The sequence below is a fragment of the Hemicordylus capensis genome, chromosome 6 (genome assembly GCF_027244095.1).
Source record: "Hemicordylus capensis ecotype Gifberg chromosome 6, rHemCap1.1.pri, whole genome shotgun sequence".
NCBI classification, from domain to species: Eukaryota; Metazoa; Chordata; class Lepidosauria; order Squamata; family Cordylidae; genus Hemicordylus; species Hemicordylus capensis.
In genome coordinates, this window is record NC_069662.1 from 64,028,049 (window position 1) to 64,055,984 (window position 27,936).

At 41.1% G+C, this 27,936-nt stretch overlaps 1 protein-coding gene and 1 long non-coding RNA gene across 21 annotated transcripts in view; one reads left to right on the forward strand and one right to left on the reverse strand.

Moving 5' to 3' along the window:
- Window positions 1-27,771, reverse strand: LOC128329258 (uncharacterized). Of its 4 annotated transcripts, XR_008309589.1 has the most exons (7): window positions 27,635-27,738; window positions 27,222-27,315; window positions 22,522-22,645; window positions 18,824-19,022; window positions 15,463-15,656; window positions 9,146-9,311; window positions 1-2,227 (listed from the first exon to the last, which is right to left on the reverse strand). It is a non-coding gene; the product is annotated as an uncharacterized LOC128329258 (long non-coding RNA). The 4 variants fall into 4 exon arrangements; XR_008309590.1 differs by lacking the exon at window positions 27,222-27,315 and having other exon boundaries at window positions 27,635-27,771; XR_008309588.1 differs by lacking the exons at window positions 22,522-22,645; window positions 27,635-27,738 and adding an exon at window positions 22,934-23,083 and having other exon boundaries at window positions 27,222-27,301.
- The window catches only part of EPHA5 (EPH receptor A5), a 381,695-nt gene that overhangs the window by 348,791 nt on the left and 4,968 nt on the right, over window positions 1-27,936 (forward strand). For 15 of the 17 annotated variants that reach the window (XM_053260106.1, XM_053260107.1, XM_053260115.1 and 12 more), the window contains 5 exons: window positions 222-283; window positions 3,720-3,929; window positions 10,688-10,837; window positions 16,802-16,995; window positions 20,314-20,469. In XM_053260106.1, coding sequence (XP_053116081.1) covers window positions 222-283; window positions 3,720-3,929; window positions 10,688-10,837; window positions 16,802-16,995; window positions 20,314-20,469 — 772 coding nt within the window. Of the gene's footprint in view, window positions 1-221; window positions 284-3,719; window positions 3,930-10,687; window positions 10,838-16,801; window positions 16,996-20,313; window positions 20,470-21,912; window positions 26,726-26,868; window positions 27,933-27,936 lie in introns of those variants that run through there. The other 2 variants (XR_008309586.1, XM_053260109.1) reach the window with 2 other exon arrangements.

Consider the following 27,936-nt stretch of genomic DNA (forward strand, 5'->3'; position numbering starts at 1 on the left):
TTCAATGTACATGTATGATTTATGAGCTCACAAACATGTATTTGTTACATTTACACATTGTTTTTAAATGCACACTCAAACCATCCTAGGTGTACACCTAAACAAAGTAATACATGAAATCACCCCAAGACTTGTGAGTCACTGGTATTTTATGCAAAAATAATAGGCTATTTACTATTCCAGGAGTTGCAGTTGATAGGCTTATGATATTCTTTATCCAGGTAAACCAGTCATGATTGTGACCGAATACATGGAAAATGGATCTTTGGATACATTTTTAAAGGTAAGACTTGAAATGCATATAAGCGTTAACTTGATCTCTTCCACCATAGCAAATAGCTTTGGCTTTTAGAAAAAAAATAAATGAGTAGTTTCCTTCTATAAACCATTCTTGCCAGGATATAACCCATTGAACACATAGGATACTTTAAAATGTTTGTTGCCCGGTCTTGTTTTTGCTAATCCATTTCTCTACTTCCAGCTTTTACTTCTGGTGCACTGAAATTCACTCACTCAGAATTCATGTTAAACACCCAGCTTCTACAATTAATGAAGCCACCCCAGAAATCCCCTGTTGATTTGTGTAAGGAAAGAGAGAGGCTGTGGTTTAGAAACATCTGTGAGAGGACATGACATTCACACATGGCCAACAGCAGGGTTTTGAGTGAGGAGTAATTGCATTCTCTCTCTGGTGGTTTTTTTCCTATTTCCAGTCCCAGTACTCTAAGTCAGTTGCTGGCAAATTTAACACCAGCTCAGAATTTGTGGAGAAAATTTGGTTCCCAGTTCTGAAGGGGCATTGTCAGAAGAAATTCCCAAGAGGTATAATGCTGAGTACAGTTAGTTGTACAGTTGCAGCAAAAAATGATTTGGATATGTGGTCTAAGATTTCTCTAAGTATATGGGGTAAGACAAATGTTTAAAAAATGTATTGCCTAGGCTCATATATATTTTAAGAGGTCTTCCAATGTTTATACCTGTTTCCTGTTTTAAGAGGGTATATAGATTGATGAGAGAACCTAAACCAGTAATTTTTCTTTATCAAAAATTTAGAGAGAGAGATAAGATTCATATTAATTACATATGAGAACTCTGGAATAGGGAGCTCGAGTGTCCTATTCTTTTAAATTAATGGCAAGTCACCCTAAAAAGGAGTAAGATATGCTTCTTTATACCTCAGAATGAGGTTAATAAAGCAGAAGCTCCTGTTTTATATTGGACACCACAAAGAATGTTTAGGAAAATGTTTAGAAAATTCTTAAAATCCAAAATGCTGGTGATGCAATTTAGAGGATGGAACACTCATACATATGGACCCGGTTCCCACTATCAGTGGGAACTACCAGATGGGGTTAAGCAGGGAGAGCTGGCTTAGCCCGCTCTCCCTGCAGACGAGCGCCTGCAGAGCCCTGGGCGGCCAGATTGGCTCCCCACACGACTGCCGACTCTTTCACAGAGCCAGCGGAGGCTGCAGGGATTGGGGGCCACTCGGCCCCCGAAAGTTCCAGCATGCCCTGCACATGTGCTCAGGGCATGCTGGAGAGACCCCCAAGCTGGGAGGCTGCATTTTAGCCTCCTGGTCAGGGTTCTACTCATGAGTTGCCACACTGCGGAGCTGCACCACGGCAACACACAATCTGAAAGCTCAGGTTAGCAGAGCGCTCGCTCCACTAACCTGGGCTTAGGGGAGGGTAACTTTAGCCGGTAACTTTAACTTTAGTCTCACCTGCTTTGGTGAGACTGGGCTCCCCAAAGTATGGAAGTTATCTATATATCAAGAACAATGAATTCTTCGAGTATGGGGAATTGCCAAAAGGATTGTGATACAACATTGGAAGAACACGTATACTCCTGATAAACAGTTGTGGGTTATGGATATGTTTTCCCTAGCATAGTTTGAACAAATATTTTTCCAATGAAATGAAAAGTAGAGGAATGTTTTGGCAATTTGGTCTAATTTTAATGCATTATATGGATTTTGAAGATTATATATTTTAAAAAGAAGGGGTTTTTAAAACATTCCATTTCCATTCCTTCCATTTCTTTCTCATGGTACTGAGATAAATATTATATTTTAAATATGAAGACCAGGAGGGAGGTAGTTTATATCTATCTTTGTAGGGCTTGCTTGCTTGCTTGCTTGCTTGCTCTTTCTTTCTTTCTTTCTTTCTTTCTTTCTTTCTTTCTTTCTTTCTTTCTTTCTTTCTTTCTTGACTTGCCATTTTATCTGTCAATCAAAATGCAACATTATGACTACTTGGGAACATTTGCCAACATTTCTCCCATTCATTTATAGCATGATATTTTGGAAATGAATTATCACATTCAATCTATCCAACTGGACACACAGACTATTTTAATGAAATTTAATTGATCATTTTCCATCAATTTTATTGTAATATATAGATAGATTGCATTGGTTTGGCTTAATTATATTTAACATAGTTCAGATAATTCTTAACTATTCACTTTCATTACTATTATATTAAAACATTAGTATACAGCATTTGGATTCATGGAAACAAGTGTCATCATGCTTATGGCATCTGCCTCTTCAGACAAACACTGTACGATCAAAGAGTATTCCTCCCTGCCACCCCAAATGGCTGAACAGGTCTCCTGTCTGATGCAAATCTGTGGTGGAGAAGTAATGGAATTTAGTGTAATCAGTGTAGTGATGGTACATCCCAAAACCAAAGCCCCAAACACCTCAATGAACTGTTTCATGTATATGTTAAAAAGCATGAGGGACAAAATGGAACTCTGTGAGATCCTGTAGCATAAATGCCATGGTGAAAACAGTTCTCTCCCAGTGCCCCTACTCCCCAGTGATAGATAGCCAATGCAGAAATATATTGTGATTGATGTTCACAAAAGCAGCTGAGAGGTCTAAGTGCACTCCCCACACCCTTCTCCTGGCATCAGAGTTAACAATGCCATTTTTGTTCTGAACCTGGACTTGAAACCATGTTAAAATTAATCTAGACTAGGACTGCATAACTTCAGCCCCTCCAGCCACTATTGGACTACAACTCCCATCATTCCCACCTACAGTAACTAATAGGGATTATGACAGTTGTAGTCCCATACATCTACAGGAGGGCTGAAGTTGTGCAGATCTGATCTAGATAATCAGTCTCATCCAAGAATTCCTGGAGTTGCATGGCAACCAACCAATCAAACACCTTGCACAACGTGAAAGAAATTGTTACCATCATCTAGTTCTTATAATAATCAAAATCCAAGGAGGGTTGTTTGCAGAGTGACCTCCCTCTTTTAAGGCAGCTGGAAACCACCACCCACCTTTAAAGAAGTGTTCTCTGGACCCAGCTGGACCCCTACTAGATGTTTTAAGTCAAGATGGGCAAGGGTATTTAAAGGTATTTAAGAGCATGCCTTGTTTGTTATGAACCCCTGTCGCCTATTAAGATAATCAGGGGAGGTTTGTCTGAGGAAGGCCAGTCTTCTCTGTAGTTGCCTCCAGGCTGTAGAACATACTTCCTACTGAGATTAGAGCTGTTCCATCCCTGATGGCTTTTAGGAAACAACTGAAGACCCATCTCTTCAGCCAGACTTTTTTAGTTTAAGTTTTGGTGGTTTTAGTTGAATTAAATTGATTGTGTGGATGTGTGTATTCATATTCCAATGTTTAATCTTTTGGGGGTTTTGTTATTGTAACAAGTCAATTCCTTGATATTCTCATTCTCTTACTTTTGTAGAAGAATGATGGGCAGTTCACTGTAATTCAACTGGTTGGAATGCTCCGAGGGATTGCATCAGGGATGAAGTACCTGTCTGACATGGGCTATGTACACAGAGACTTGGCTGCCAGAAATATCCTAATCAACAGTAACTTAGTGTGTAAAGTATCTGACTTTGGACTTTCCAGAGTTCTAGAAGATGATCCTGAAGCTGCTTACACAACAAGGGTAAGTTCTTGGTGAGCAACAGCAACAAGTGTCCTGCAGAGCTAGAGTGGGGAAAGGGGGCAAGTACTAAATTGCTTCTCCAAAGAACCAACCTATAACATGGCTAGGCTGCCCAGTGTTTTGCAGTTTCACTTCGAGGTAAAACCCTGCCAATTGAGATGGGATAGAAATTTCTCCTGAGGGAAGAAAGGGGGCTTCAAATTGTGAGTATTCCCCTCTTTTGTTATTTCTCCTGACTGCTGTTTCTTTGGTGCTAATGTTTCTACCATACCGCTGATTCTTCCTTTTTTTGAATTAGGCACTATGATGATTTAGCTAAACAGGACAGCATCACAATGCTGTGTCTAATAGCTTGATATCACTGGATGTCAGTAAATCAAATCAACAACTGCAGCTAACCTAATAACTGCAGTTAAGATCTAGCATTCAAGTGAACAAGCTGTAAATACGCTAAATAGGTAATAAAACTAGTTTTGAAAGTAAAATGCCAGCAGAGGAGGGGGTGCTGTTGTGAACTACACATGGTTTCACACTCTATACATGCTCAGAGGGAAAGAGGCAAAGTCACATCATACATAGACTGAATTGGTTCTTGGAGATGGTGACCATGTAGGATCTGGGCACACAAACAGAGATCGAGAGAGACACACTCAGAAAGTTCAGTGGGATTTATTATAAAAAGTTGCTCATCAGGACAAAATAAAAACATGTTTCCGATTCAAAGTGTAGCGTAATGTGCCTAACTAACGTGTGTGTGCAATCAGTAATTACAGATATCTAATAATCTAACAAATCCTAAATAAAGCATTTAGAGAGAAGCAGAGAAAGAAGAAGCAGGAAGGGGGGGCTTAGGAAGGGGGTGGCAGTGATTAGTAGGAAGGAGGGAAGAGGGGTCCAAGGCTTGTGAAGGCAGCATATTAGCAGGATCAGAGGCTTGAGAATGGTGGATCTTTCAGCTGAAGGAGAGAGGCTGTAGCTGGGAACAGCAACTTCGAAGCGGTGGCCTGGCTTCTGGCGGTCAGGCAAGCTGGTCAAGCAGACAGTTTGCTCAGAGTGAGGCAGAGAGTGAAGGTACCATGGCTGGGGAAGTCTTGACTTCTCACTACGCAGTGGAAGTCACAGACAGTTCCTGTCCATGGACAGAGTTCCTGCTTGTTGCTCCGCAGCTTAGCAGCAAACTCTGGGATTGCAGATCTGGCTTGTAGGCACAAGATTGCAAGCTGTCTGTCCAGTAAGCCTCATTCTTTATAGTTGTATTTCCCTTTGATCTCTCATAGAGTCTATTCAAATCTCCTCATCTTTTCCTGGGTCCCCAAAAAGGTGACAATGCTGTTACCTTCTGGATAATGTCTTTTAATTATCCAGGATATTAGCCCAGTCCAGGGAGATCTTAATCTCATCTTCTGTTAGCTGAGGAGGGGACATTGCCCAAGGCAAATCTGCCTCTCTGAGCTGCAAATGGGCATCTTCTCTTGCCCCCAGATTTAGGCCTGGTCCCAGAAGGTGTTAGTAAAAGGACTAAATCTACAGGTGTTCTTCTAGGGTGGAATTTCTATAGACAACAACTGAGTAATCCTCTTTGGGCATAGCAGAACAATCATTGACAAAGATTAACATAGACTTCTTGCAACAAGAAAGGGGAGATCAGCCCCTGGCCTCTTCCACAGACATTATCTGATAGTAAGTTACATTTTAGCATATTGATTAGCTCAGGCCTAGCCCTTGTGTTTCTGTGAGTGCCCATTTCACAATACAATGCTGGATTGCCTCCTCTTTCACAGAGCAGTACATAAGGCAGGCAAGAGACCTGGGTGCATAGGCGGAACTGTGGGGGGGCAGGCAGGGCACATGCCCTAGGCGCCACTGAGGTGGGGGCACCACGCCAGTTCCTGCCACCCCCACCCCATTGCCCACCTGCCCAGCCCCAGGGCCCCTCCGCCACTTGCCTCCAGCTCCGGCCTAGGATCGGCGAGGCCTAGGATCAGAGCGGCCTGCAAACTGCAGAGCTCTTCTCTCCCCGCCTCTCAGCTGATCGGCAGGTGTGCGGGGCTTCCAGTGAGGCCTCCGAGTAGGCCTCCCTGAAGCCTGAACTCGGCAGGCCCGAAGGGAGGCAGGAAGCCAGGAAGGAGGCTGGCAGAGTTCCCTGCAGCAGACCCTCTGCCCAGACCATCCAGTACAGCCTTTGCCAGGTAGGCTTTGAATTCCTTTTTGTGGTTACCCCCCACCCCAATATAGGGATCTGCTTGCCATAGGGCTTTGATATGGCGGGTGGGGCGAGCTGAGAAGTCTCTGAATATATAATTTAAAACAGACTGGAAAATGTGCTGGCTTTAAAAACAAAAACTATCTAAAAAGGCCTATAAGTGGCTTGTTTCAGGGCAGAAAATTACAAACACTTCTGGAACAAATATTTATTTATTTATTCATTCATTCATTTATAAATGCACTTATGTTCAAGTTGTTTTGCAACCCAGAAGGTCTGAGTGAGAACTGTGAAGCATGTGTTGTGCTTTTATTTTATTTTATTTTTCTTGTGTGTGAACTGCTCTCCAATAACTTGCAGGGACTTCAGGGTCAATCTGGCCAACATGTGAATGCAGCACCTCCATTCCAGAGGAGATGTGTGTTAAAGGGCTTTAAAAGCCTCGTGTGAAAAACCTCCTGGAATCAAACTTTACTGAATTTGTTCAGAATTCGGAGAAAACAAACATAGGCTCACCCTGCATGTTTGAAAGTCTCCTTTGCTAATCTGCAGCGAGGGGACCATTTTAATAATTAGCGTTGCTAGTGTGTTCTAGGCATTAAAAGTAGCACAAATATATAGTACTCAATGTATATCACTATATACTGTGAAGTGTGCATGTGTGTATTCAGTGAAATGTATTTCCAGGCAGCATACTTATTTTGAAATTTCAGACTTTAATCCTTGGGGGCCTGGGGTGTGTGGAGGCCCTGGACTTTGAGGGGCTGGGGGCCCATTTTAAAATCTCATCTTGGCCCATTCCAACCTTGCTATGCCCCTGGCGGTCACTACACAACACCTGCACAGAAGAAACTTCCATGTAGAAAATGTGTCTCTTGTAAATTGACCCTGAATTTTCCATCCATGACTGGGACATTTGAGAGTTAGAGTCAGAACAGCAAACTGAACAGCAAACAGAACAGCAAAAAGAACAGCAAACTGCTTGTGACAGGAAGGGGCAAATTACAATGATTTCTTAGTCTGGCAGGGGCTGGTTTTGGCCCTGGCAGAACTTGGCTGTCTGCTCCTGTTGCAAATGCCTCTGTCTAGTGTGGCAAACTAATGTATTCTCCTCCCTCCTGGTGTCAAAGTAAGCACTAGTGTGGTGAATGCACATATACCCCATCATGAGCCAACAGTCATCATAAGACAAAGGCTGGCAGGAATCATTCACTGGTTTATAGACCCCACCACCACCACCTTCTTCTTCCCCTATTTTGCTAGTGGCTATTTGGGCAAGTGATCCTCTAGGACAAAGTCAAGTTTTTTAAATAGAATGAGATGAGACAGAGAAAATGACACTTGGAATCCTCGCATAACTCCTGACTGTTGTTCTAAGTCTTTTACAGAGATGGCTCATGTTTTCAGGTTTTGATCAACAACCACGTCTAGATGGTACAGTGTTCCTTTTAACAGGGATTTCCAGATATTGTTGACTACAAGTCCCATCATTCCTGTTTGGACAGGGGCGCAATTTCAGTGCTTACCCTAGGCGCTATTTTCCCTAGTAATGCCTCTGCCTGGGTGTCAGTTCACCTTGAGTTCAGGCATTTAATTGAACTCTTATAAAATGGAATCAGACACAGGCCTTAATTCCATATAATTCTAGGTTGGTAGCTCTGGGTCTAAGGTTGGGATACATGTGCCCAACAGTGCTTCCCAGTGTATTGCATAGAGTGTTGCATGTATGACTACCTGCTTGTGGGGCAGAAATCATGGGTGTGCACTTGATGCAATGAGCTCTTGGTTCTCAGGGAATGAGTTTGTTCTCTTGAAGCCAAGGTGTCTGACCTGGAGAAGTGCAGTGAGGCATGCGGATGTGATAGAGGCATGCGGATGTGATAGAGGCATCACACTCCCCGACTGACAACTCATCTGCTGTCATGTTTAATTAAGGTCTCAGGGAAGGAGGATATCAGTCTGAAGAAGAGGGGAATGCTCCCTTAGAAGGGACCCCTTCCTTGGGTGATGTGCCTATTAGAAGTGAGAATTCTAAAGCATTGCTCTTAGCATTGCAGTAACCACCTTCTGGCAGCTAGAAGCATCATGAGATGTTAATAGTTCTGTCTTAGTCAGTTACGAGTCAGAACTCTTCAGTTGTTGAAGGCTAATGCCTTTTTGTGTATGTTGTTCAATAACACTCTCTCAGTATGTGGCATTTTAGTTTCTTAATAAATCTTTATTTGTTTTTGTTTTTAACTCAACCTTTAATATCTCCAGATAATCTCTTGGGCTAAGCATCTTTACCACCAGAGTATGCTATGCTGTGCGAGAAGTTTGATGAGTTGGGCAGTGTTTCCTCAGCAGGGCCAAATCCCTTTGCACAAAGGATACTCCTGAGGGGGTTGGGGACCTCCTAGAAGTGGGTGATTTGATTGTTAGGGCCCTAGAGAGATGGCTTTGTGACTTTTGTGTAGACCACACAGTGACTTGCCTGCCTGGTACAAAAGTTGCAAATGTCATGCAGTGTCTAGATCAGCTGTTAGACAGTGCTGGGGAGGAGGCAGCTGACCTGGTGCACATCAGCACCAATGATGTTGGGAAATGTAGTCAGGAGGCTCTGGAAGCCAAATTTAGGCTGCTAGGCAGCATATTGAAGTCCAGGACCCCCAGGGTAGCATTCTCTGAAATGCTACCTGTTCCACATGCAAGGCTAGTGAGATAGTCACCAGGGCCAGATGGCATCCACCCAAGAGTTCTGAAGGAATGCAAACATTAAATTGCTGATCTCTTAGCAAGAATATGTAACTTGTCCCTACAGTCATGCTCTGTACCAGAAGACTGGAAAGTAGCTAAAGTATCTCTGTTTTTCAAAAAGAGACCTAGGGGGAATCCGGGAACTATAGACCGGTTAGTTTAACTTCTGTGCTAAGTAAATTGGTGGGAAACATACTTAAGGACAAAATTGTTAAACATAGAAGAACAGGACTTGCTGAAGGAGAATTTTTTTTGCTGAAGGTTTTGCCTCACTAACCTTTTGGAATTCTTTGAGAATGTCAATAGGCATGTGGATAAAGGTGATCTGGTTGTCACAGTATACTTGAACTTCCAAAAAACTTTAGACAAAGTTCCTCTCCAAAGGCTCTTGAATAAAGTTAGCAGTCATGGGATGAGGAGCAGGTTCATTTCTGGTTTGTTAACTGGTTGAAAGACAAGAAACAGAGTAGGAATAAATGAACAATGGAGGAAAGTAAGAAGTAAGATTGCCCAGGGATTTGTATTGGCACCAGTGCTCATAAATAATCTAGAAGTTGGGGTAAGCAGCCAAATAGCCACATTTGCAGATTTATTTTATATTTATTTTATTTTATATTTATTTTATCTTATATTTATTTTATCTTATATTTATTTTATCTATCTATCTATCTATCTATCTATTTAAAGATTTAATATACCACCCAATCTACAGACTCAGGGCAGTGTACAAGGCAAGAACAGCATCCAAGATTTGAGAGAGAGAGGGCAAACACCCTTTAAATCTCTCTCAATTTCTCTCTCTTTTTCTTTCCACTAACCATTTAGGTTAGTGAAATCCAAAACAGATTGTGAGGAGCTCCAAAAGGATCTCAACAACAGGGTGATTAAGGGACAAAATGGCAAATGCGGTTCAGTGTTAGCAAGTGAAAAGTGATGCATATTGTGGCAAAATACCCCACATATACACTGATGGTCTGAGGCTCTGTTGTCAGATTTGGCTTATTTTAAGCCAAATTTTGGGTTGCGGCCCATTTGACCTACGAGTATACCCCTTAGGTTCTGGCAGAAATTGCTGCCGAGAGAGCTTGGGGTTGTGGTGGACAGCCCATTGAAAGTGTTTACTCAGTGCACAGCAGCTGTGAGAAAGGTCACTTCCATGCTAGAGATCATTAGGAGGGAGATTGAAAATAAGAATGCTAATATTATAATGCCCTTATACAAATTTATAGTGCAGCCACATTTGGAATGCTGTGTACTCTGTTTTTCTTTCACGCTGTGAATATTTAGACAGATCATTATGGGCTGGACATTATTATGGGCAGGACATTATTGCTGACTTCCTCTTTATATCTGTCCTTACTGTTCTGAAAGCAAGCTCAGAGCCTATATGTCATTTATATCCCAGATCTCAACATTTGCAAGACATACCCAATATGACTTGAAAAATTTGAGGTAGTATTTCTACACTAAGCATTCATTTGCTCTTAAGAGCGTGCTGTTCTGATTGGTAACTTGTTTGGATTTCTCCCCACAATCTAACATGACCTAATTGAGATGTGAAGTCTATATGTGTTCTGCTGTTCAATGAAATTTAAAAAAAGTCTTCAGGACAGGCAATTAACAGTCAGCCTTGAGGAACATATAGTGTGAGAAAGTGTGGAAAGGGGCCCTCATGCTCTCAAACATATTTATGTTAGAAATTCTTTCTTTCCTCATTCAACAGAACTTTCTCCCTTGGGACTCTGTCAAAACATGTGAATGCTCTCCCTTGGTATTCTAAGAAAACATATTTTTTTAAAAAATTGGTTTTATTTCCTAGGGTGGGAAAATTCCAATCCGATGGACAGCTCCAGAAGCTATAGCCTTCCGTAAATTCACTTCTGCCAGTGATGTCTGGAGCTATGGGATTGTTATGTGGGAAGTGGTCTCCTATGGAGAGAGACCCTACTGGGAGATGACCAATCAAGATGTAAGTACATTATTGGCTATATATGGGGGACTGGGTTTACTAGGCCTGTGCAAATTCAGATTCGGACATTCAGATTATATCCAAAATTGCCCCAAATTGGTAAAATCTCCATCCAATTTTCCCCCATGAAAATCAGATTGGTAAAGTTGGAATTAATTCAAAAATATAAAAATTAATTTCAGAAATACTTCAGAATTTCAGAATTCTCAAAATGGCACAATTTTTCCTCATAGATTATGGGGATATTTTAAAAATCACCATTGGTCCTAGAGCCTTGAATCTTGCCACACATATCAGGATGGAGGTCAGGGCCCACAATAGTGAATTTGAAGAGAATTGGTGAATTTTTTCTTAAAATGACTAAAAATGGTGAAATCTGGCTTGTTTCAAACCATAACTTTACAAAAACATCTGAAACAAAAGATCCTCCTTGGACCATAATTCCACCAGCATGTGGAGGAATCTGCCCTTTGCCTTCATGAAAAGAGGTAACAGCATGCCCCTTTCCTCCCTTTATATGTTTCTGGAACAAATGGGCATACAGTTTGGCACACATGAAATCCACATTGGCAGGACTCTATGGATTCCCCCCCTCAAAACTATGGGTCAACCCCTTGATTTTGGGTGAATTTTTTTTTTTTTAATGACAAAATCTGGCTTGTTTCAAGGCAGAACTTTACATCAGGCAAGATGCTTGACTTCAGAGATAGGAGGTTTCTGGGAAGTTTAGAATTGTACCCTCAGGGACTTATTTTGTTGATGCACAGCTTGAGAGGGAAGATTGGTGAATGTTGCCCCTTATCCCACATGAGCAACAGTGCAGTGGTAGTCTGGAACTCACACTGCTGCACATACACAATGCTAGTCTGGATATCAGCCAATGAAATTTTAGAAATTGACAATTTTAGAAATTGAAACTGGAAAAATAAAGTATGGGCATTTTTCCACCCCACACTTCTGCTTGATACGAAGGAGGCTGGTTGATTATGAGGCTGAGATGGAGGATCAGGAAGTGCCAGTTCCAGGATCTCTGGTCCCAAAATTTCTGTCTCTTGAGTCTCACAGCTAGCAGGCTCAGGCTCCAGCCTGTTCAACTGCTCCCTGGGGTCAGATTCTGCAATATTGCTTAGGATGAGGATTATGACATCTTTGGATGGCTCTCAGTCAGGGGCATATCTAGGGGTAGGGCAGGCAGGGCATGTGCCCTGGGTGCCACTTGAAGGGGGCGCCATTTTGTACAATTATTTTTTTAAATGGCTGCCAAAAACAAAATGGCCACCAGGCATGCTCAAATGGCCTCTGTGAGGCCCTAGGTCATGCGCGGTGGCCATTTTGTTTTCAGTGGCCATTTTTAAAAAAAGATTTTTTTAAATGGCCACTGCACATGCTCAAATGGTCCCTGTGAGGCCCTAGAGGCCAGTGGGGGGAGGAGGAACCTTTGCAAACCCCCCAGCCTTTAGGAAGCCCCCCGAAGGGGCTACAGGTAAAATAATAATAATATATAATATAAGTCACTGTACACATATTCAGATTGGCACTATGTACAGAGAATCAGGGCTTGTGAATACTGAGCTGATGCTTATGAGCTAGGATTGTATTCATTTGCTCTTACTTTGCTTCTTGTGATAAGTGAGTTAAATGTGATGTCTTGCTAATATGGCTATTAATGGTGAATTAGTAGTGAATTAATGTGAATTTATTAATGGTGAATATGGCTATTAATGGTGAATCAGTGTGAAATCCTTAATATTAAGGCCCACTGGGAGCTTCTTGCTCTCTTTCTCTCATTTTAACTGTCTTTCTGAAAGACTAGAATATATTCCATGCAGTGACACAGTTTACTCTGCATATCCTTTAATTATTTACAGAGTATCTGGGAAAAGCCAAATTCTCCATTTATTTTTAAAACTTATGTAATGGTGATGCTACAATACATAGTAGAGAATTAGACAGGCACTTCTGTTTAGTTTTCCAAGTAGTTTTCCACATAGTATTTGGGTATTTCATGAGCCCCAGCATACTGAAATTTGTAGTTTTCCAGCATTTTTTGATCTGGCGAAGTCCACTGCTAAAATAGTTTTTGAAAGATTAAAAGATTAACGAGCCTGACTTGTATTTTTCAGCTGATATTATGGCAAAGTTATCTGAAAGATGGGTGTCAGATGCTTGGACAGGGGGTGCATTTTCAGTGTTTGCCCTAGGCACTATTTTCCCTAGATACACCTCTGCTTTCAGTCCAAGACCTCCCAGGTGAAACAGATATTTCCTTGAACTGAGTAGGAATTAAAAGGATCCCTGCCACAGGTTTCCACTGAGTCACATCCATAAAGGTTGCTTTGTTGAAGATGAACTATCCAAGGCATCAGAGGTTGGGAATGATCATTTGCATGCAATGCAGAGCACTGCTTTGAATATATATGGTAGAAAATCACATATCTATATTTGTGGATTAATGTCCCAAGAACGTGATGCTAACTTGTACTGTAGGAAGGCAGAAATTCCTTCAAGAATCAAGTGTTAGGTTTCACACATCCCCGATTGGCCCAGCACAGCAGTGTCAGCCTGAAAGTGGCAGCTGCATTACAGAAAACTGGGCAAATGCTCCTGCTTTTTCCTTGTAGCCCCTTTTGTTGCCAGCCGTTTCATTTCAGCAGCACAAACATGCTGTGCAATAAAGTAAAACAACAAAGCCAAGACAGGTTCCCTTGGCAGAAATATTGTTGTCCCATGAATAGGGCTTAATTGAGCGTCCATCAGTATTATTTTAAGAATGAAGGGCTGTCATGGGATGAATGTATTCGTATTACTCAATTCAGAAACACACAGCTTAATCCTCAAGGGCTATGCACATTGCGAACCACTGGTATTCCTCTGGGAAGGGAGAGGAGGCTGTGTGGTCTGTTTTGGTAGCGTATAAGCAGGCTGGATCTACATTCTGCCCCAACGCATGAATACAGTCTTAGGGGACTGTATGCACTATCCCTTCATATGGATTAGTTATTCTTTTAAACATGCTTCAATCTCCTTTTTGTACTCCCAGTCAGTGGGATTAAACACAGATAACAGGGTGGATTTCCCTCTCTCCCTGCCCACACTTTTCAATATCAGCTAACAAATGGGATGAAAATTCTAATCCACCTTAATAACTGACAGTATAGGTGCAAGTTCAGTATTTATTTATTAAAATATTAAAATGTTTATACCCCGCCACTCCAGTACACTACTACTCAGAATGGCTCACAACAAAAAACAGATACAATGTAAAATAAAATGAATACAATTAACCAAATTAAGTAAACAAGTTAAAAGTCCAAGCTAAAACCACAATCAGAATTAAGTTTCAAATTAAAAGTTACTTTAAAAGCTAAAAATTGAGAATTATAAAAACTAAAGAACCTACCAGATATAACAAAAAATGGAGCATTAAAAAGAGTTTTTAGTTGTTTTTTAAAAACACTAAGGGAGGGAGCATGGCGAAGCTCTTTAGGGAGGGCGTTCCAAAGCTGAGGGGCCACAATTCAAAAACATTATTGATAGGTTAAATGATGTGATCTTTAGAGGTGCTATTTTGAAAGAGGTGATGCTTTTTATTTAGCAGGAGGGGAGCAACTGGCCATATCCATCCCCAACACAGCGTTCCACCGGTGATTGTTGCTGGTGTCTATTTTATGGTTCTTTTTTAGATTGTGAGCCATTTGGGGACAGGAAGCCATTTTATTTATATCTATGTAGACCGCTTTGGCAACTTCAGTTGAAAAGCGGTATATTGTATAAACGTTTGTTGTTGTATTCAAAGAGTTTAAGACTACAGGAGATTATTCCTCACAACCATGATTATTTTCAGATATAATTCTAACCACCACAAAAACTTTAAAAATTGAAACATTGTAAGTGGAGAGGAGGGCTGTTCTTGTGGTAGCAAGCATGACTTGTCCCCATAGCTAAGCAGGGTCTGCCCTGGTTGCATCTGAATGGGAGACTTGATATGTGAGCACTGCAAGATATTCCCCTCAGGGGATGAAGCCGCTCTGGGAAGAGCAGAAGGTTCCAAGTTCCCTCCCTGGCTTCTCCAAGATAGGGCTGAGAGAGATTCCTGCCTGCAACCTTGGAGAAGCCGCTGCCAGTCTGTGAAGACAATACTGAGCTAGATAGACCAATGGTCTGACTCAGTATATGGCAGTTTCCTATGTTCCTATGTTCCTAATTGTTGACTGATTAGATTCCTTTGGATTCCAGTGAAACAAAAACACTCACTTAATTTACTCCAAAAAAAATTCCACAATTTAATTAAGCACAGTAAGTAAAGTAAAGTGTGCCTTCGAGTCGGTATCGAGTCCTGGTGACCACAGAGCCATGTGGTTTTCTTTTGATAGAATACAGGAGGGGTTTACAATTGCCTCTTCCCACACAATATGAGATGATGCCTTTCAGCATCTTCCTATATCGCTACTGCCTGATATAGGTGTTTCCCATAGTCTGGGAAACATACCAGCAGGGATTCGAACTGGCAACCTCTGGCTTGCTAGTCAAACCATTTCCCCACTGTGCCATTATGTGGCTATTTAAGCACAGTAGTATAATACTAACAACAAGTGAAGCACAGAACCATTAGCTCCAGTTCTCACCAATTGAACCATTACATGCTCCTAGGTAGGCCATTCCGTGTTCTTCTCAGTGGCGCAGAAAGGCAGCATGCATCAAGGTTGAACCAATGGTGTTTGTTGATGGTGTAGCAGAGACAGGCACACTACCATTTGCTGTGATAGACTTTTCCTCTCTGAGCTCATCTGCTCTGTTCTCATATAGACTTCATCCAGATCTACTTGTTATAGGAAAGATAAAAACCATATAATTCAGAATAATTCTAACGAAGATGGAAGCTTCTACCACTCCCATCAGGTTTGGCAAACAGCTGAACAAGCTGGTTGACTAGGTCTTAGACACAAGACCTTTGGACACAATTTTTCCTGTATAGTTACTTCAGTATTGTTTTGGTAACATCTATGTTCAGATTTTTAGACAACTGATTTGTGCATGGCTTTATTCCCTAGAATAACTGAAGCTAGGAATCCCTGGTGGGGGGTGAAATTAGATGCCATGGCATTGTCACGGATTGCCTCTGGTTAGATGACCTCTCACACCCCAGCATTTAGATTAGCTATAAACTATATTAGATAGTCAAAAAATCTGCTGGTTTACCACCAGAGTTAAGGCTGTCTCATTTTTTCTCAAGCTCCACAGAGCTGGGAGATTGGAACCTAAGGCAGATGTCTTAACAGATGTGCCATGTGATCAGTAATGGTATTGTGTAATGTCGCAATTGTGCTTGTTTACAACTTGCCCTCCATGCAACCACACCTCTCTGTGGTCTTTGAGGCCAAACTGAAAATGGGGAGGATGGAGTGCCTGGCACCAGCAAAGATGCCCCACAGTGTCCATGTGAGTGCATCAAAGGTGAGCAAGCACAGTGACAATAATTAATATGACAAGAACTCAGGAGAAAAAACTTCTAAAAAAATATTGTAGACCTCGTATCACAGATGAAACTTAAGATATCAGAATAACGTTGATTACAGGGCTTTACATGTAAAAAGTCATGCAGCTGCTGCAAAGCACTCCATTCTGCTGCCAACTACCTATTGGTGGGCACGGGCCCAGTGCACTATTGAGGGACCTAGGACTTTGTCCTACACCTCCTCACCCCACACCACCCTGCAACCTAGCAATGACCCTGAGCTAAAGAGCCTTCCCAAAATATCAGAAAATAATTGTGCAAATATGAAAAGTATACTTCATTTATGTAGACATGAAGTTATCAACAGAGCCATACATATTCTGAATGTTTCATCACTGAGTTGTGTGTTTTGCTTTTTCAAGGGACTTCTTATCAGCTGTTCCAGCATTCTGATTAAAGCAATTTGCATAGAGGAAGGACATCTTAGAAACTGCTCTGTCCCCCTTTAGGTGATTAAAGCTGTTGAAGAAGGCTATCGTTTGCCAAGCCCCATGGACTGCCCAGCTGCTCTATATCAGCTCATGCTGGATTGCTGGCAGAAGGACCGGAACAGCAGGCCAAAGTTTGATGAAATTGTCTGCATGTTGGACAAACTCATCCGGAACCCAAGCAGCTTGAAAACACTGGTGAATGCATCAAGCAGGTACAAAATCCAGCTTTGAGTAATGCCTAGAGAGTTATTCATGTTATGCCATCCTTCTGTCAATGTTTCTAGGATTATCTGATCAGACAAATATCACTAGTTATCAGTGGGTTTGCATCCAAAGGCTCCCTTTCTCCAGAGGAGGGACATCTTTGGATGCAGCCTATTGCCCAGATAATTTCTTCAAGCTGATTTTCTTCTGATTTGCACACATACAAGTGATCAGCTCCAGATAATGTTGTTTTCAGCTGCAGTTTTAAAGGAATCTAGAGGCAGCTGCTAGTGAGGAATGAACTAATTTGTCCTTATCTACAGTGTTACAATGAAAGGCATTTTAGATTTCAGAAGGACAAAAATATTTATGGAACAAGGGGCAGGAGTACAATATTTCTTGGATATAATCAAGTTTACATTGAGCTCACTTAAGATTCCATGCTAAACTATGGTTAATGTAGCTTAATGTGTTTTGAAACTATTGTGGTCAGTTATGATATCTCAAGTGAAAGACTGTAGCCATTGCTCTGCCTCTGTGGTCTTGAAAATGTGTGAAATTAAGTGCTTAGGAAATGAAACCAAGCAAGCAATGTTGCTGTTGTACAATTGAAAGCTCAAGTCATGGTTTGAATTCTAAACTGGGGCAGGCAGACCAGAATCTCGTAGTAGATCTGCAGTAGATAGGGAAGAAATGTTTTCTCCCAGTAGCTTAAAATATATCTGGCATGGTTGGCCTTGCACTAATCACTTGCCTCTCAACTTCAGTGCTGCTGAAATCTAGTTGACTGGCAGTTGGGGTTTTTACAAAACAATGATTTTTCTGCTATAGTTTCAATGAGCATACAAGTGTGAAAAGAGATAATCTCAAGAGAGTGTTATGAGGTGTTTGTTTTCATCTTGAGGCAGAACACATCGTCCATTTTTAATCAGCCAGGGATCTACCAGAAAAGCCCCTATGTTTATGGGTGATCTCTTTGTCTCCCCATCCATGCTTACATTTCCAGTAAATGGACATTTCTCCTACTCAAAGTTTGGGATGGATGAATGCAACAGCCTAAAACAGGTTGGGATGACATATGATCCATCAGTCCAAATGCAACCTTGCTGGTATGCTGTGTTCAGCTTAGTGGGTCATGCATTGTGCAAGCCTGGTTTAAAATTAATGCATATAACATTTAAAAATAGGTAGGCATGTTAAAAACTCTGCCCCAATGGACTTTGCAACATGGTCAAACCTAGCCCAAGTACCCAAGATGCTCATACCTGGACTTTTGCTAGTCTTTAGAGGAAGAGAGATCTCCTGGAGCTAAAAGTAGTGTCTTGCTAGATAAGTGTTCTGGGTTTATCTTCAAGTAATAAGTAGTGTTGTGTGAAACCCCTACCCTGGCTCATCATTTAAAAAAAACAACACCCTAGTTTTTGTAAGTATCCTTGTTGAATCATTGCAAGATGATGCTTTTGGGGTTTTTGTGGATCTACCCCGACAAACCATTCCCCAGTTGAACACGAACACACACACACACGTGTATGTTTCTAGGCTCTGAAGACTTCAGTTTGATATAATAAGAGGGAATGGTCAGAGCAATACTTAGTCCAAGTGATAACTGGACCATATGTCTAAAATCACTTTAGCCATATGCATAGTTAGCATCTCTCATAATCAGTGATTATGAATCACATCACAGTATGCCACAAGCAAATAACATTGTCAAGCAAGAGTCACTATGCTAGATTCTGTATCCTGCAACAAAGAGTGCAACCCTCAAAATTCACCATATTTTTGAAATATATAAAGTAAATCCACTTTTGAAAAAGAAGTGATTATCATGTATACCCTGAGCATCAAAGCTGTTTTCCTGGCACTCTCTAATCTCTTAGCAGGAAAAGAAAGTAATTTGACCTTCGGGAATTTTCTTGTAGAAGCTTGAGAGAAGCATAGCTTCCTTAAACCATCTGTGAAGTCTTCATACAGGCCAAACAGCGTCATTCTGCCAAGTTGTAATCAGTTATGCTTTGAGAGTAGAATAGTTGCTCTAGGAATGCAAGCAGGAAGAAGTAGGTGTTGATTAACTGTATAGATCCTTTCTTGTCAAGCTCTGCATAAGATATTTCTATCTTTTTAAAAGCAAGTTCTCATCATTATTTTTCACAAGTAACCAATGTTTTGATAGCTTGTTGAAGTAGAGCTGAGTGAAGTAAGGCTGAGCTGAAAGGAGAGCCCTCTTTGGCAAAAATCTGCACCAAAATTTAAAGAGGCCCTCTCCTTCAGCAGTGTGTATGTGTGATCTTTGCAAGAAGAATACAAAATTGTTCCTCTTGCCATCCCTGGTGATGTGTGATCTCCAATTCACTAGGACCAGAGGTGCTTTTACCCCCGGACCTTGGGGACCAGTCCGTGGCCTTCAAGGTCCAGGCGGGCTCCAAAATCTGTTGCACCTGCTCAGTGAGCAAGTAGAGCTTCCTCCTCACAGTTCTCAAGGGCCTCTGGGTCAAACAGTCAAGCCCAGTGGCCGCTTCTGCTCCGCCCACCACCACAGGGGTGGGAGAGGCCTGCTTGGCTCACCTCCACACCCTCCCACCGTGGCCATGTACCTGATGCGGCTAGAATGCTTAGAGTTTTCAGCATCGCGGTTTGGCACTGTGGGGTAGTGGCAGAGTGGGGGGGTGGCAGGAGGTCCTCCTGGGATTTTGAAGGCCCCTTTGGACCTTTGAGGCACCACATTTCAATAAAAATGCAGGTTTAACTTATTTTAAAATTCTAAACTTTTTAATCTTAACTCCCAGGCAGGGCGGGGGGGGGTGATCTGAAGCCCTTCAGGCCTGGGCACCAGGTGCATCCCTGACTAGGACTGCCAGTCATTTGGAGAACCATTGCCCTTACTCTAAATGGGCTACATTAGCCTTCTGTGATGTCAGCAAGTAGTCAGATCTGATTAGTTACACAATAGTATTGTGATGTCATTATATTCTGTAAGTAATCCCTGATTGGATAGGATAACTTTAGGATGAATTAGATTGTGGGTGGTGGGGAGATTACCACCAAAACAGCAGTGAAGAAGAACAAATGGGTGTAAACAGTAGCAAACAGCCTCCTGAAATCACTATTTTCAATCCTTAAAGTGAGCGTTGATAACATTTGTCTCAACTCTACAATAAAGTATATCACTGACATTAATAGGGACAGAATATTGTACTGAGCACTTCATAATATTAAATACCTCTATTTCCTACCTCTGTTGTTCTACACACAACAATCTTGCACCCAAATGAGTGATTTTTAAAGAAAGGTTTATCTTAATATGTATCTTGGTTTCCTTTTTTTAGAGTGTCAAATTTATTAGGTGAACATAGTCCACTGGGAAACGGTGTCTACAGATCTGTAGGCGAATGGCTGGAAGCCATCAAAATGGGACGGTATACAGAGATTTTTATGGAAAATGGATACAGTTCCATGGACGCTGTGGCTCAGGTGACCTTGGAGTGAGTAGATTTCCTGATCATTTTCATTGAAAAGGGAGAAGCCTATTGGTTGGAAGAATTAAAAAAATAGAGGAGAATTGGAAGTATTTAAGTTCTGGAACACCGTCATCTGATTCTAAAGAAGCCTCATTATTAATATCCCATATAAATGATAATGGATACAAGGGGGAGTTGACCTTGTTGTTACCATAGTTGCTGATGATATATCATTTTCTTTGAACTAATGAACTAGCACTTGAATTTGAACGTAGCAGCAACAGCAACCCAGTTTTAGATCTTGGGTTTGGTCTGGTTTTCATGTGAACAAATTCTTACCCTGACTTCATAAAGTTGTAACTGGAGAAGATATCCCTGGGTTGCATGAGTAAAGAAGGAAGTCTTATGAGGTAGGCACCTTAAACATTTTGCTTAGAAATAGGGTAGAATACATCCACACACACAGAAACACAAACACACACCAACAGGCCAGAATCACAGCTGCTTGTGTGAGAGCAATTGCAGGATGGATCCAGGACTTGCTTCTTTCCAGCAGGTTCTGGTCCAATCCAGAAATACAAAGAGGCTGCCATTACAAAGATGGGGAGGTGTTTCTGTCCTATCCGATCCTTGCCTATCCTAGGTAAAAGTGAAAAACCAAAAGAACATCCCCTGACCATATCTGACTGACAGATTCAGGGGATGCTCTAGCACAGTCAAGGAGCTGACATAGATGTTTTCCCACACGTGAGGTCCTAATAGTCTGAGATGCAGACAGGGCAATGTTGTTTTGAGAGTGCAACAATGGTATGCCAGTCTCTGTTTAATTCAAGGGGAACACACAGCACTTCAAGGTAACAATTGAAGGAATTTTTTTAAAACCCAACCACCTCCTATCTGCATCTCAGACACACTTGGGGATCTATCACACCATGCTAAGCAGGGTCCACCCTGGTTACATATGAATGGGAGACTTAATGTGTAAAGATATTCCCCTCGGGGGATGGGGCCGCTCTGGGAAGAGCAGAAGGTTCCAAGTTTCCTCCCTGGCTTCTCCAAGACAGGGCTGAGAGAGACTCCTGCCGCAACCTTGGAGAAGCCATTGCCAGTCTGTACAGACAATACTGAGCTAGATGGACCTATGGTCTGACTCAGTAATTGGCAGCTTCCTATGTTTCTATCTGACAATGCTATACTAAGCTTGTACTAAGACATCCCCTGGCTATACTTAGACATCCCCTCTGCATCTGATTATGCAGGCAGGGGGTGTTTCTAAAGTGACTGATGGAAGTCATTCCAGATTTGGTGATCCACTCCAGCAGAGTTAAATTATTTCTCTCTGTGTTAATTGTTTTCCAAGTAATTATCAATTTCCAAGTAATTATCATAACCTTATGTTTATAACTGATTAGCAAATTCAGTACTGTGTAGCAAATATTGAATCCTAATCCTGGTTTTGATTTTTAGCAAACCAAGTAGGGGAGTCTTGGTCGAACATCAACATGGATGCTATGACAGTTGTATGTAAAATCCAATCAAAAAATGATGCGGTGGTTTAAAATAAGTGTTTATGTTTCTGTCCTAAATATTTTAATAGGGAAATAGCAGATCCTTCTCAGGCCTCAGTTTGAAGTTTCTAATCCTATGGAATATCAAGCATTCTAAATGAGTATAGTAAATACTTATTGCATTTCTCTTAAATAACATGTACATGTAATTGTTCCTGTACCTTACCTTAGCATTTATTACCATTTTGACACTAGAGGCTATATTTCCCCATGGGCAACACAAAAGTGAGTTAGGCTATTTTCAGACATCTTGACATGCAACCTTCTGCTTTCAAACACCTGAACTGTCCAGTGCAGACTAACACCCACCCACAACACTATCAAACTGAACTGATCAATAGCTATTGAGAATTTTTCTAGAAGTCAGTAACTTCTAAAACCTTTTTTAGGAGTTTTTAGACACTTGAATAAATTTAAACCCCTTTGGAGCGTTTCTGTCTCAAGAATGAATAAAGTTATGAATCAAAATCCTCTGTATTTTGAGTGCATTGGTTTAACTGACAATTACCTCTGTGCAGTATGTTTAGGATATAGTTGTGAGGATCTCTCATACTCAAATTTACCAAGGAATCAGGGTCACACACTTTTGAGAAATGCAATACCTTGTTCTGTTACAACTGTAGATTTCAGTCCTGCAGAGAGTCAAAGATGCATTTAAACCACAGACGTAAACTGATTTAATACTCATCCTCGCTCCCCAGAGAACATTGGAAACTATAGTTCTTGTGGGGGTAGCAAGGATCTCTAGCAAGGAATTATTGGCACACTTGCCAATCTCAATTCCCAGGATGTTGTAGTTTTTCCCAATTGAATTGGTAGAAATATGATATCTTTACATTATATATAAGCCTTAAAAGTTGTTATATTGCAAATGTGGTTTGGGCAAGTTTTAACCATAACAGGAAACATTAATCCCTCACCTTGATAATGAGGAGCTTCCTTGTCCTGATTAAATCAGCTATAACTATGTGGATTCTACTTCATGAAGGTGGCTAACCACATGGAGAGGTGGCCGTGGGGTAGAGGTTCTCAGTAGCCATTCCACTGCCAAAATAGCATCAGAGCCAGACCTGAGCAAATGCAAAATCAATGATCTGGTTGGCAGGATGGTTCTATTCACACTTGTATCACCAGCTCTTCACATGTTTATCATGTCCAATACCTTGGTTCTCAGCCCTCAAGTACTAATAGGGATGTGCACAAGGCGGTTCAGCTGCACCTCTTAGAAGCGCCAAACTGGCTTGTGGGGCATTCAAACTGGCTTTGTGGGGCAGGGAGCAGTTCCCTTAAAATTCATGGGGTGGGAGCTCCTAACCTGCTCTCCCTTGCCCTGCCACTTTTCTGCCACCAGCACCCGCTTTGCAAATACCTGCATGGGGCTGCAGCACTGCTCCATGCAGCCTCCACATAGTGGTCAATTGCATGGTCAACATGGTGTTCACGATGAAAATGATGAACCAAGTTTGCCTCTCTGCTGCTTAAAGCACCAAGCAGAACTTCCTATGGTCTTTTTCTTCTCACCTGCTAGCTCACATTCTTCCCTATGACTTACAGTTTCTTCTATAGAGGAACATAGTTACATTTAGATTCTTGATGTCTATAAAAAATCAACTGCATGTGATCAACCTGAAGAAGCCTGTAGGTCTGTGGAGTCTTCAAATACCTTATAGCAGTGGCAGCCAGTGGCGATGAGCTGGGGAAGGGCGTGGAGACTGTGTCCCAGCTGCATCTCTCAGTCTCGCTTCCCACTCCGCACCAGCTAGCTGCCTCTCTGTCTTTCTCTTTTCATCCCAAATTGTGCAGGCTGGTCAGGGATTACTGATTGCGAGATGCAGCTGCAGAGAGTTCTCTGCCTCCACCTTAGCTAATTGGCTGACACTTTTCTGTCATAACTTTCTGGTGTACATAGTGAGTTGTATACAAAGCTTCCATTTCTTTGGAGGAAGGAAACCTTTCAATGCAACTTCTTGAATTAGATTTAGGTTATTCTACCTCCCAGTCCTATTTTATGAGACAAATTATAAGTTGAACAAACTACTTACTGATCTTAATCTTTCTGATTAAGATCAGTAAGATCAGTCCTTGTGCTACAAGTAACATAAACAAGATAACCTCAAATCTTGCTTTAGTAAAGATAAAAGAGAAGCCATATTCTTAAAAAAATAGAAATTCTCAGACATATTTTCAAAAGCTCTTTTTAAATAATACACATTACTAGCTGTTCCCCAACCCTTAAAGGAAACTACTGTACAGGCATGCTTATGACTAAAAAATGTTTCACAGGAGTTAGATCAGCGGTGGTAAAACAACAAAAAAAAAACTGGCTGTAAAATACATACTAGATCATTATTGCTCAGTCTGAAAAAGCCAATCTTTGGCTTTTGGATAATAGATAAAACTCAGTCAGTCCTAACTGTCCAGCTATACCATGTTCAAATCCTGTTTGATAAAACACAGATTGTTTTGACTTTGTGCCCAGGTTTTGCCTCTTAGTTATAGTACTGTTATTTTTCTTAAGTACCCAGGACCAAAGGTTCTGCATGTGTACCTCCCTGTTCTTGTCAGTAAGCATGGAGGAGGATCCAACTGAATTTTCTGTCCAAGAATTATCATTATGTCTCAATATTTTATTCTTCTGCCTTTTGTCATTAGTTTGCCTTTCTTTCAACAGTTTAAATAATTTTGAACATTAATTTTCTTTTATAAAGCATCTCTCTATCATTCCTTAAATTTTTAATATTTTATTCTTCTTGACTAATCCCTTCCTTATGGCAAAATGTATTACCTGAATCAGTTTTCTTCTTTGAACAATTTTAACATTCACCATGACACTCTGAGCAGATATCATCTTTTGACCAATTTGACCATTTCCCATCCTATCCTTTCTATAAAGCTCAACTACCACAATCCATAACATTCAGTTTTTATCCAAATCCCTGTTCACAACATAAACCACATATGAACCATATTGAATAGCCAGTCCCTTTATTTACACCCAATTCATCCTGAAACATGAACGTCTGCTGACTAACCTTTGTTGGATAATATGCCAGCTCAGTTACCCATTTCTGCATTAATTCATCCAACAGTGTTTGTTCCTTGGCTCTTCTATACAAGCCATACTTTTAGCAATAGCCTGGACTGAAGCTAAAGCTATAAACTCTTTTTCTTATTTAAGGGGTGAGAGTGGATTTTCATCTTTTAAAATAATTTCCCTCAGGCAAAAAAACTTGTAGGACTGGGGGTTATCCCCAGATTGCTGTTCCCTGTCTAGTGAAAATCATTGCACTTTGCATAACAGAATTAACTAAAAACTTCCCCACTCTGATTGGTGGACAGATTCAGGACCCTTTCAGTCTGTCTGGAATTTATTTCTGTCTGCATTAGTTGTTAGTAAATGCAAAGAATTCTGAGAGCTAGTTTGCATCCATTGCATCATGCAAACAGAGAGGAAGAAGTGTGACTCTAATTTCTACTTTTCTTGTGCCTGCCATCTGTCACGTGTGAAGTAGCTGTTCAGCATCTCACTTTTTGTGAGATCTGTATGCCCCAGATGACCTCTGAAGGCCAAGATCTTAAGAGCTGGTTTCCACAGTGGTTGCATTAACATGTAATGTGGAACTGTGGGTCCAGTGGACCCACAGCTCTGTTTCCTCTCCCCCTGCTTTCCGGTCTGAATTCAGACATAACAGAGAGCTCCCTCTCTGCAGTCAGTGAGACTGCAGAGAGGAGGGGGAACTGGTGTTGCAGGCTTCATTCTTGACTGAAGGACAGCCCAAACAGCCAATCATGACTGGAGTTGAGGGAGGAGCTTCCTCCTTCAACTCCGGTTGAAGGGGCATAGCCTGTGGCTCCTTATTCAGACGCAATGCAGGCTGCTTTCAACCTTGGGTTGTGGTGATGAAACTCACTTAATCCGAGGGTTCAGACTGGAATTACAAATCTGAAACCTTGGGTTCTTGTGGTCTGCATTTGGACGACATTTGGACATAACGCTCATGGAACTTCTGGCCTATTCAACTGCAGTTCTGTATTACATGCTAATGCGGCTTATATGTTTTATGTTTCAGAACAAAATTCCTGATTTTTTAAAATAAGTTGTAGTCTAAGGTTTTCTTGCTTCTAAAGGAAGGATTCTTCTTCTGGAGGAAGAACATTTTGCTCTGGAGCAAGGTCTCATTTCTCTGAAAGAAGATGCTTCCTCCAGAGGAAGAGAACCATAGGCTTCAACCCTTCATTGTCATTGTATATTAGTATTAATGTGCATATACTGAGAAAAAGATTTCTCCATATAGTAACATTATGACCACGAGGCTTTAGATCAATAACAAATCAACAGTAACCAAACTGCTGGGCTACTGAACAAAGTACATTGGGGAAAGTAACAAGGCACAACATTACAGAACAAATCATGTAATATATCAAGGCAGATCAGAATGAAATAGCAGGAAAACCTGTATGTGGCACAGTATTTATGCAAAAACATGTTCATGTGCATTTTATATGGGTAGTCTTCTCTGCATTAAATTCAGAAGTAACATTAGATCAGACTTCCACTTCTGTGTTTATTGCACAAAACCCCAGCCATTTAAAAACACAACTGATGGTGTTGCACATGTATTTTGCCATGTCAGGTTATTATTCAGATTGAGTAGCAGCCACAGTTGTCCTTCATCTAGAACAGGACTCCTTACTCTGGAGCAAGCACTGTTGTTCCAACATTTTGCTCTATAGCAGGGGTGGGGAACCTTGGCACTCCAGCTGTTTTTGAACTACAACTCCCATCATCCCCAGCCACAATTATTGTGGCTGGGGATGGTGGGAGTTGTAGTTCAAAAACAGCTGGAGTGCCAAGGTTCCCCACCCCTGCTCTATAGCAAAAGCAGTTGAAGTCCAAGTAACAAATTTTAAGGAGTCAAATCATCTGCACCAATAGTATTTTTGGACTAACATAAAAATCCAAAATAACAATTTGTCAGCTTCTGCAATTTACTCTTTAAATTGCTTCTTTTATCTACTTAATTTAAAGAGCACCATTCCCACCACTGGATATTCCCATCTGCCTAATCATTTCCATCATTCTCCTTAATTTGTGCTGTCCTTATAGTCCTAACATATATAGTATTACCCTTTTATTTTAAAAGGTCATCAGTTTAAAGGAAAACCCTCAACGCTCTCTCTCTCTATATATATATATATATATTGTACCTGAGTTTTGAAAGTATGATTCAAGATCCACAGGCCCCACTTCAGAGGAGGGAGGAAACCAATCACGACTTACTCATGCGTCATTGTTGCCTGCCTATGTGACATATGAAAAACTGTCTTTGGGTTGTATGCACTTGTAGATCTTCACACATGGAAGGTGAAACTTCTAAATCACTCGTGTTTGCTTTGCTATGAAGTTGCAATGCCCTTTTTGACTAAATTATTGGCTCTTGACAATTATTGACAAAAATGCAACTGGCTAATAAATAAATTTTATGTACTGTCAAATCTATTATCTATATACTTTTTAGGGCATACTGACATACCCTAAAAGCACATATTTTCACACATGCACAAACACAAAATATAAAGGCCATTTTAAATTAGTAATAATTTCATTTGACATGGCTTACACAGGGTATGATGCCATTTCCAAGGGGGAAAGAATACTGCGCAGGACTCCCAAGAAATGCATCCCAAGTCTCACTGAAACGCTTTTGGCCTCCCTCAGAATTCCTCAGATGCTTTAAACAGACCCTCTCAAATTCACATTTAACATTTTGTGAGGTTGAAATTTTGGTGGCAGTTCAACGGAAGAGATCACATGGTTTAGAACACTGGGACAAATGGCCTCACTTCCCTAGAGGCCCTCACAGTTTCTACCAGTTGAGGACCTGATAATACTGTTGTGGCGGAGGGCAGGGGAGGAAGGTAC